At 49.8% G+C, this 9,259-nt stretch overlaps 1 protein-coding gene across 1 annotated transcript in view; it reads left to right on the top strand.

Moving 5' to 3' along the window:
• The window catches only part of MYOCD (myocardin), a 219,993-nt gene that overhangs the window by 198,198 nt on the left and 12,536 nt on the right, over positions 1–9,259 (top strand). The window contains 3 exon segments of the mRNA XM_017737700.1: positions 423–478; positions 4,956–5,031; positions 7,269–7,598. Coding sequence (XP_017593189.1) covers positions 423–478; positions 4,956–5,031; positions 7,269–7,598 — 462 coding nt within the window.

Genomic DNA, 9,259 nt, shown 5'->3' with positions numbered 1-9,259 from the left:
GCCTTAGTCACCTACAGGTTTTACTCTCAGGTGAGGTCCCTCACAGGTGTTTGCTCTTCCCGGATCTGTTTTCTGGAGCTGTGGTGCCCTCCATGACCTGCAGGGAACAGGACAGGGAAAAGATGTATCTGCTCCCTGAGGTGTCCCACAGAGCACTGTGTTTCAAAGCCTGCACCCCTCCCTGCCCACGTGCCTCCTGCTCTCCCCATGCTCTCCATCCCCCCTGCTCTCTTGCCATGGACTGGCTGAGAGCATGGGATTTCCCAGAGCTTTCCTGAGTTATTTTTAGTCAGCACAATAAAGAGAACAGCTCGTTTGTGTTGCTATTTTTATAGCACTCATTAAAATGCTGTTGCTGAATATCCTGGTAGCTGCTTGCTTCCGCTCCTGTGCTGACTGCTCCTCTTTCTTTCCTGTTGCAGCACTGAAAAGCCCATCTGCATTCCATGAACAGCGAAAAAGTCTGGAGCGAGCCAAGGTAACTCCTGCAGCCATCCCAATGAGGGAACACATGGGCTTGCTTTGCATGAGTCACGGGGTTTGAAAGCACCTTCCACCACTGTCCCCTCCTCTGGCACCCTCCATGCAGGCCAGGTGGCCAAGGATGAGGGGCAGGGTGCCTGCCCTGCTTCCAGACATGCTGAGGCCAAGCCAGGGCTCAGAAATGCTCTGGAGCACCCTTCTCCGAGCAGGGAAGCTTTAAAAAAATGGCAAAGGGGGCATCAGTGCCCTGAGCTGTGGGGTTTTACAGCAGCCCCATGTTTTACAAAAGGCTGTGGGCAGGGCACGGCTCAGCATGGCTTTGTCAGTCCTTGCAGTAAATGTCCAAGCAGTGGAACTGCTGCTTCCCCCTCCGGGTCACATCCACAGCCTGCTCCTCTGCACTGCTGTCAGCGAGCTCAGAGCAGGGCCAGCAGCAGCCAGGACTGAGGGAACGCGGTCAGCAAGTGTGCAGGGCAATGCAGGTGCCACCTGGAGCAAATCCCCAGGGAACTCCCACTTGTCACCAGGCAGGAGCTCTGGCTTTTAGCTCGGCAGTGCAGCTTGGCCATCAGGACACAACATCCAAGGGGGAAACGGGCCAGGCTCCCACCCACCCCATTACCAGGCTTCCCCAAACACTGCCAAAGGCAGTAGCCATTTCCAGAACACATTGAAACTCTGTGACCTGATCACTTTTTGGGAAGTCACATTGTTTTCCAATTACCCACAATCCAGTCTTGACCAAGCTGGGGGGATGATCCCAGAAAAGGAAGCAATTAATCATGCAGGTTTTGCTTGAACATGAGAATTTGTTCCATTAATCTACAAAACGTGCCTGCAGTCACACGGGAAAGGACCTTTGCAAGGAAAAATGATTGTGAAATACAGGGAAGTGCTCTTCTGAACTTAAACACGCTCCAAATCACTTGCCCCAAGTCTCCCGTGGTAATAAATGGCGAGCACAAGAAATACAGTATGACTCTGAAAAATTAGTATGCTTACAAAATTTCAAGCAATCCAAAGTATCCTTGAAGTGTCATATATTTTACAGTTAAAGTATACATTTGTGTCTCTCTGTCTTTCTCTTCAAAAGCTTTCACTGGCTAGTTGCCTGGGGAAAGGGGAAGGATGGTCTAGTCTATCCCAAACCACGGGTGTTTTCAGAAAGTGGTAATGAAGACACTGAGCACAGACCATAACAAACATTATTCCCTTGCAAAGCTGCCCTGCTTAGACCTGGGACCAGGAAGATCAGCAGCTGTTTCCAGACAGTTACGCAAAGGCATTTGTTGTTTAGCTGATATTCCCCCGAGCTGATGTTGTACAAAGAGAAAGCAGATAACTGTCCATGTGTCCTGAAAGCTCTTCTGCTTCACTGGTGTTAAGAAAGCTCACATCTGAAGTCTTCATTGTTTGCACTCCAGAGATGCAAAGGCAGCTTTTTAACAGCCAGGGTCCAAAGGAACTGAAGTCGCAGCAGCAATGCAGCTGTAGGACAGCAGCTGGAGCTGAGCCCAAGTCAGGACCTGATCTAAGGATCACTTGGAAATGCATTACATGAGTTTAAATGCACTCAGGTGCAGACACCAGCTTGCTTTGACCTGGCACAAGAACCAGGCAAACCTACACATGGTCCAAGCATGGGATTGTGTTGGTGGAAATAAGCTGGGAAAAAATATGGGGGAAGGGTAAGGCGTTGTAAAGACTTTAGTAAATAAAATGTCTATTATTTGTTTAAACATGTCACTGGCTATGTTAGAGGCTGGCATCAGGCCAGCGCAGCAGACTTTGAAGTTGATGTCCTATAATAGATTGCTGGGGTGGAGGACAGAGAGCAGGCTGGCTTTCCTGGGGCCGTCTGGCTCAGCAGGGCTTGGCCCCTCAGCATGGAGGGGCTGCGGGGGTGGCTGTCGTGCCTCTGCCCCAGAGCAGAACAGCCTCACTGGGCCGGTCCTGACTGATGTGTGAGCACTGACAGACACCCCACTGCCCTACAACCTGCTCTGGTGTGTGAGCACTGACAGACAGACACCCCACCGCCCTACAACCTGCTCTGGTGTGTGAGCACTGACAGACAGACACCCCACTGCCCTACAACCTGCTCTGGTGTGTGAGCACTGACAGACAGACACCCCACTGCCAGTGACCTGCTCCGGTGCTCTCTGACCTGTGCTGTGAGCATGTGGTCCCTGATTCCCAGCCCAAGCTGTTCTGCTGAAGTTTGAGCACACCACTGTGTGATATGCAGAACTGTGTCTCTTTTTTCCTGCAGCACTTTTTAAAGCTGTTTCACATCCTGTGTCCCAATAGCCATCTCACCCCTGGATCAACCAACCTCCCCTCCCCTCAGCCCCCTCAATGATGCCATCTCTGGCTCAATGGTGATGTCTGTAGCTGTTGCCCAGACCCTTCCCTGGACCCTTTCAGATGCAGGGCACAGAACAGGGCCCAGCTGACACCCTGTGCTGTGTCTCCTTGCTGGTTTGGGGTTGTGGGTCAGCTGCTGATCACTGGAGTCTCCAGAGCCTTTTAGACTTTTCCTATGCATGGAGTAACTAATTTCTGCCTAAGGCCCTGTCCAGTGACCACTGCAGGAGCATCTCTGGTACACTGAGTCTTCATCCACTGCAGTGCTTAATCAGCTGGCTTAGCTGTGGCTAACTGTGACCTGAACACAGTCCTTCCCAAATGTCCTTCTTGAAACTGTAGCACATGTATTTCAGATCATCAATTGTGCCAAATCATGGTGCACTGTAATCTGTTGGCCTTGAATGATTCAGAATTAAGGAGTATGCCTTCTATCATTCAAGGCATTAATTAATATATTGGCTAGCAGGAAAAACTGCTTTGTAATAGGATTTGATAAATTCTTCTGTTTCTACTCTGAGCCATTTCCAATTCCTCTGGTGATCCACAGCTATGCTCCTTTTTTATATTAGTCTTATCCAGAACAAATTTCTCTGGCTTGCATGTGAGAAAGCCATGTGAGATAATGTCAAAACATGCTCCGAGTCAAGCTGCATGACATTCATTGTTTATTCCCATAATAGAAAACTGTCATTTCTCCATAGAAGGAATTTTGGTTGGTGTGATGTGACTTGTTCTTGATAAATCCATCCTGGCTGTTGCTCACCTCCTCGCTATCTTCAAAATTCATTTATATAGATTGTTTGATTACTTGGTCCAATATCTTGCTGTCTGCTTTATAATTTCCTAGTTTCTTTTTCCCATCTCTTTTAAAGCTAGAAATTATTCTCTCCTTTGCTATAGTTGCTATTACTCTAGCCTCGTGTGTCTCAAACTGTTCAGGAATTTTTAACTCCTCTGAGAACCCTCTAACCCGTTCTCCACCCTGACAACTGGAGCTTCTTCTCTTTTGTTGATGAAGGTTCTTGGCTGAGCCACCTGTTTGATAAAGAGCCATTTATCTTTTTAGTGAGGATGGTTTTTAAAAGGCGTTAAATCCTGTAGCCATCTCAGCAGTATGCACAATTATTTCTCCTGTTTATGGAACACAGATAGCACTTTCCATTGCCTGATCCTGGCTGCAGAAGTCCTTATAAGATCTTTTTCTCATGATCCTGTACATTTTGTACTGTGGATTTCCTATTTTGCTCCAGCTGCTTGTACTATTCCTTTATATTTATCCTTAAGATTTTAACCTCTTTGAACTATGTACAATTTTTTGTACTATTTCTTCTTGCAGCTCAGCTTAGCTAAGAGCTTGTCTAAGTTGAGCTCTAGCTTTTCTTCACCAGGGGATAAGCCTATATTTGTATTTTTGAGGTCATCTGCCCTCAAGGCTGACTTTCTGGCCCTTATGGATGGTGTTACTGTACCTCTGTGTGCCTCTCTGTTCCTAAAGCCATGAGGGAGTTGGCACAAAGCTCCAGGACTGTGTCCATTGCAAGCTCAGCTGCAGTGACTGCAAAGCAGATTTTCCCAACCCCATATCATAGCTTGGGTGAGGAACCACAGAGCACAGGGGCTGCAAGGCTGCAGGAAGGTTAAGCCTCGTGGCTGACCTGGGTAGAGAGTCTGAGTGGCTTCATGACTTGTTCCACCTGATCTCTCACTCTGGAGTGCTGGGCTTCCCACAGAAGCCACCAGGACACTCCAGAGCTGCCCTGGTGCAGCTCTCAGAGGTGACATGCTGTGCAGGCCCACCACTCCCAGAGAGTAGGTCTCACCCCTTCCTATGAGTTCTCATAACATTTTAGGCATAAGACCAATAGTGATTGCAAAGCAGTGGGTACAGCGAGCTGTCAGCAGCTCCGTGCACGCTGTTCCCTTTCTGAAGAGCTTCTGCCTAAGGACAAGCCAGTGTTTAAGTGATGAAAAATGTCATTTAGGAGCTCATTCAACCCAGCTTGCCATAAATCCAAAAGAATCGTGGGATGGCACAGGGACAGGTGCTCTCAGTACCTTATTGCTGCTCTATAGCCAGGTAACTTTGTGTTTGTGTTCTGCAGACTGAAGATTATCTCAAGCACAAGATCAGAAGCAGGCCTGAGCGCTCAGACCTGGTCAATATGCACATTCTACAAGGTAAGACTGCCCGAGCTTCTCCCACATACTCCTTGTGTCTCCTGCCCTGGCACTTGTGTTTCTCCTGCCCCTCTTGTGTCCCTTCAGGAATCTCATCACCATTATTTGTCCCAGCTGCTCATGGGGGGCAGACTCAAATGGGACACGTATGAAATTCTGTCCAGACCTGATGTTCAGGAAGCAGTACATGCTTTTATTCCCTGACAGACACAGCCCCAAGGCCATCCAGTCTTTCTCCCATCTTACTGCAGGGAGCAGTGTAAGATGCTCTAGGGAACAGTGAGGTACAGAACAGCTGTGAGAGAGAACTCTGTTAGACACTGGTGCCAATGTCTGATCATGAGGAGCAAACCCAGGGCATTTGTTGTTCAGGGCACTGAAATCCCTGTAGCAGGTCATTGTAACACCTTCCCAAAGCTGGACATCTTTTGTGCTGCTATAATTCTGGATATTCTATGTGACAGCCCGTGCAGTCAGTGACCCAAGCAGAGCTGTATGAAAAGCCCTGCTATCAGTCCGTGAGCCACAGCAGCTCTCTCCTCTCCCATCCTGCTGTTCCCTCTCAGCCAGAGAGCTGGCAGGGCTGTATCCCATCACAGACAGCAGAACACCACAGTGTCCCTTGTTATCTCCAGAGATAACAAGATCCTTAGAGACAGAGAGGATGTGCAGCCTCCCTCCCTCCTTGAGTCCTGTCACTTGCCTGGAAGAAGCAGATCACTCTCTGGCAGCTGTGAATGCTGCCCTCTGCTCTCAGCATGGATGCAATCTCTACTTCTTTTTCCCTCAGGCAGGCAGGAGGGCTGAGCCAGCGTCACATGCTGGATCAGTGTTGCTGCCTTGCTTTTCCCTTGGGTTTCCATCCCTAAAATAAGCTAGCACCGTTGCTTGTTTAAGAGATGGAGAGTGTCTTTCCCTTAGGTTAAATAATAGAAGCAAGATGGACTGGAGGTGGGGGCTGTTACCAGACTTGGAGGCAGCTGCAGTGCCTGGGCATGGACAGGGACAGGCAGAGCCAGCCTGGGGAGAGAGACTGCAGAGAGCAGAGAGTGCCTGGCTGTGCATTGAGCAAGATGCATGTGCTGCCCCACACCCCCTTACCTGCAGCCTCTGCTCACACCTCTGGCCATCCTGCTCTGCATCTCATGGAGCTGTGTCTTGGCATATCGTGGACTTACAAACCCATTTTGTTCATAACAGGACCTAGAGGTGATTGAAAGTGGCCAGGTGAGACAGTTCGCATCATCCAAGTGCTTTACAGGCACCCCTTCTGTTACTGTTCACCTCAAGGAGCTCATTTGTGTTCACTGTCTCTATAACCTGAGGCCAGGAATGGCCCTAGACCAGCTCTCCTGACCTCCTGCAGAGAATTTTCCATGGTATCAAGCCCTGTAGCTCGTGTTGCCCACAGTGTCTCTTCCAGAGAGTGTCTAGGCTTTGCAGATAGAACAACCTACACGCAGCTCTTCCTACTTTAGACCCTCAAGGGTTTAGAAATGGTCTGATTTAGAATGCCACTCCCTCACTACTCACACCTGTGCCAAGAGAGGAGCCACATAGCTTTGTTCAGGAAATCTTTCTGTTTAAGTTGCTATTCTTCTGTCACCCCTCAATAACTGGGGTCTTCTTAGCTGGCTTTGGCAGGGCTGTAGCTTCCAGATCTACCTGCCTTTGCTCTGCTCCTCTCCAGCTCGTTCTTCCCTGAAGTCCTGGAGCACTGTAGTCATGTCACCTCCAAAAGCCCACAGCCCAAGACTCAGCATTTTTAATTCCAGTGTAAGCCATTTACTCCAGTTGTCAAGCACTGCAATGGTCCTATTCTCCAGCTGTTTCCCAGAAGTAGGGATCCATCTGCACTAGCCCACAAGGAGCCAGTGTGCTCCTGGCAGGCAGGAGCTGGAGACCCCTTCAGCCCTTGTTTGTGGCAGCTTGCTGATGAAGTTTCCATCACAGATCACTCCTGGGCCTTGCAGAGGATGCTCCAGCTGCAGGCTGGGTTTGCAAGCCCAGGCTGGTAGACAAAAGCTCTTGTTTGGGAATGGAGAAGCTGGGCCTGAGGCTCAGAGAAGGACCCGTGCCCCAAACCCTACCCAGTGTAGCAGAGCAGATCCTGCTGTGCTGAGCCACGCTCAGGCGTTGGCCACGGCCCCAGAGGCTGTGCTGAAGGGCAGCAGGTTCTCACTGAGCGCTGTGCCCACAGAAACCCCTGGTCCTGATGCTTCTGTTTGGCCTTTTAGACTCGGCTGCAGAGGGGTCCATCCAGTCTACTCAAATGAAGCTGAAAAGAGCCCGACTGGCAGACGACCTCAATGAAAAGATTGCGCTCAGGCCGGGTCCTTTGGAGCTGGTGGAGAAGAACATTATTCCCGTTGACTCGGCTGTGAAAGAGGCCATAAAAGGTAGTGACAGGAATGTGTGTGCTGTGTGTGTGCATGGAGTGGGGCAGGGGCTGCCGAGGGGACGAGGAGGTACCACAGAGACAGCAGGAAGTGACCAACCTGGATGTAAGAGCTGCAGTTATTGTTTAAATGTCATTATTTTGACAGTAACCAGTCTAGTCCAGCACAGCCTGTGAGCACAGCACTCTCAGAGCAGTGACACTGAAACATGCACAGTTGCTCAGCCACGTTCCCTCAGAAAGAACCTCCCTTCTTACACCCCTTCCCTCCCCAAGGCTTTGAGCACAGAAGTGATACCATTGGAGACAGACACTCCTTCCTTCAGCATGAGAGAGAACCTGAATGCACAGGTGTGGTTGTGAGACCAGCCCGGATTCTCCCACTTGAGCCCTGCCAAGCTCTCACATCCCAGTAAATGGGGGTGAAGTGGCCCCAGTTCAGCAAAGCTGTGGTTCTCTTTTTTATTACCACTGGTGCTAGTGGTATGCAGGACCCAGCAGAGCAGGATGCTGTGTCCCTGGCCTGTGGAGCACCCTCGGGGTGTTAAATTGCTGGAGAATATGAGCGGGGGCCTGCACCCCCAAACAGGGTACACTCCTACCAACCAGGACCCAGAACCTGCCTTGTGCCTAAGCTTGGTTTTCCTCCATCACCTCCCCCCACCAGAGGAGGGAGGAAGAATCACCCACAATTACTTCCCCCACGCTGCTGCAGGGAAGCTGGAGTGGGAGCCAACACAGAGCAGAAAGGTGACTCAAATTTCACCAGGGCTCGGTGCCAGGACAGGGAGGTCTGAAAGCAGAGAAGGGAGCAGGAAAGCCATCAGGGTCCTGCAGTGACAGGACAGCAACCTGTATTTTTGAAGCCTGGGGCCATCTCCACATGTCCAAACTGGTGCTCAGGTCTCCAATGAGGCACTGAGAGCTGCTCTGCCCCTGGAAGCTGCTTGTTCTGTTGCTACAGTTCCTCAGTCCATGGGCTCATTTCCACTGGCATAATCCCATTTGAAGGGTCCGTTCTGGAGATCAGAGCAAGCTGGGCACAATGGCAGGGCTTTGGGACAGAAAGGGTCTTGGAGTGACAGGAGAGAAGCCAAAAATGAGAGTTGAAACAGGAAGCACTTTGACTTTCATTTCATCTCAGAAACCGTCTTAAGTGACATGAAATATTCCAGGCTCAGATACTGCTCTGTCCTGACCCACAAATGTTCCTGCTCTTGGTTTGGGGGCTGCAAAATGCAGGCTGTGTATGTATAGCAGCTTCTAAAGCCTGGCCCTGGAGCTGCTCCACTCCCAGCATGTTGCAGCTCTCCTCTTTGAAGGTGAAATGTTCCAGGACTCTGCCTGAAGAGGAATTTTTAAGGAGAGTTCAAGTAAGATCTCCCCGGTCACTTACTGAAGGAGAGAACAGAGGGAAAAAAAAAAAGTTTCAAAAAATCTCCCCCTATATAAACATTTGAGGCAGTTTGAGCATGACTTTATCCCCTGGAGCTGAGGTTTGGAGGCTGAGCAAAAGAGCTTGAATCTTGGATAGAGCATCTCTCCAGCTGCCTTGTCAGGAGCTTGTGGTAAACAGAGATTTACGGCACCAAACTGTTAAAAACAAAAAGTCTGGCTTAAAAATGATTTGCTCAGTTTTAAATTTCTCCCTCTCACAATGCTCTTCTATCACATTTCTGGGGAAAAACGTGTCCCTGTAAGCCAGTTTCATCCCATTTAGGGTGAAACACACAGCACATTAGGGTCCAACGTGAAGTTGCTTGGTACCATAGGATGCCATGAGAAGAAGGTGGTACAGCTGCAGCAGGAAAACTGTTCCCGCCCCCCAGG

This window comes from Corvus brachyrhynchos, unplaced genomic scaffold (genome assembly GCF_000691975.1).
Source record: "Corvus brachyrhynchos isolate BGI_N302 unplaced genomic scaffold, ASM69197v1 scaffold236, whole genome shotgun sequence".
In the NCBI taxonomy this organism is placed as follows: Eukaryota; Metazoa; Chordata; class Aves; order Passeriformes; family Corvidae; genus Corvus; species Corvus brachyrhynchos.
The sequence above is the reverse complement of the archived record's forward strand: the minus strand, read 5'-3'. Positions and strand labels throughout refer to the sequence as shown.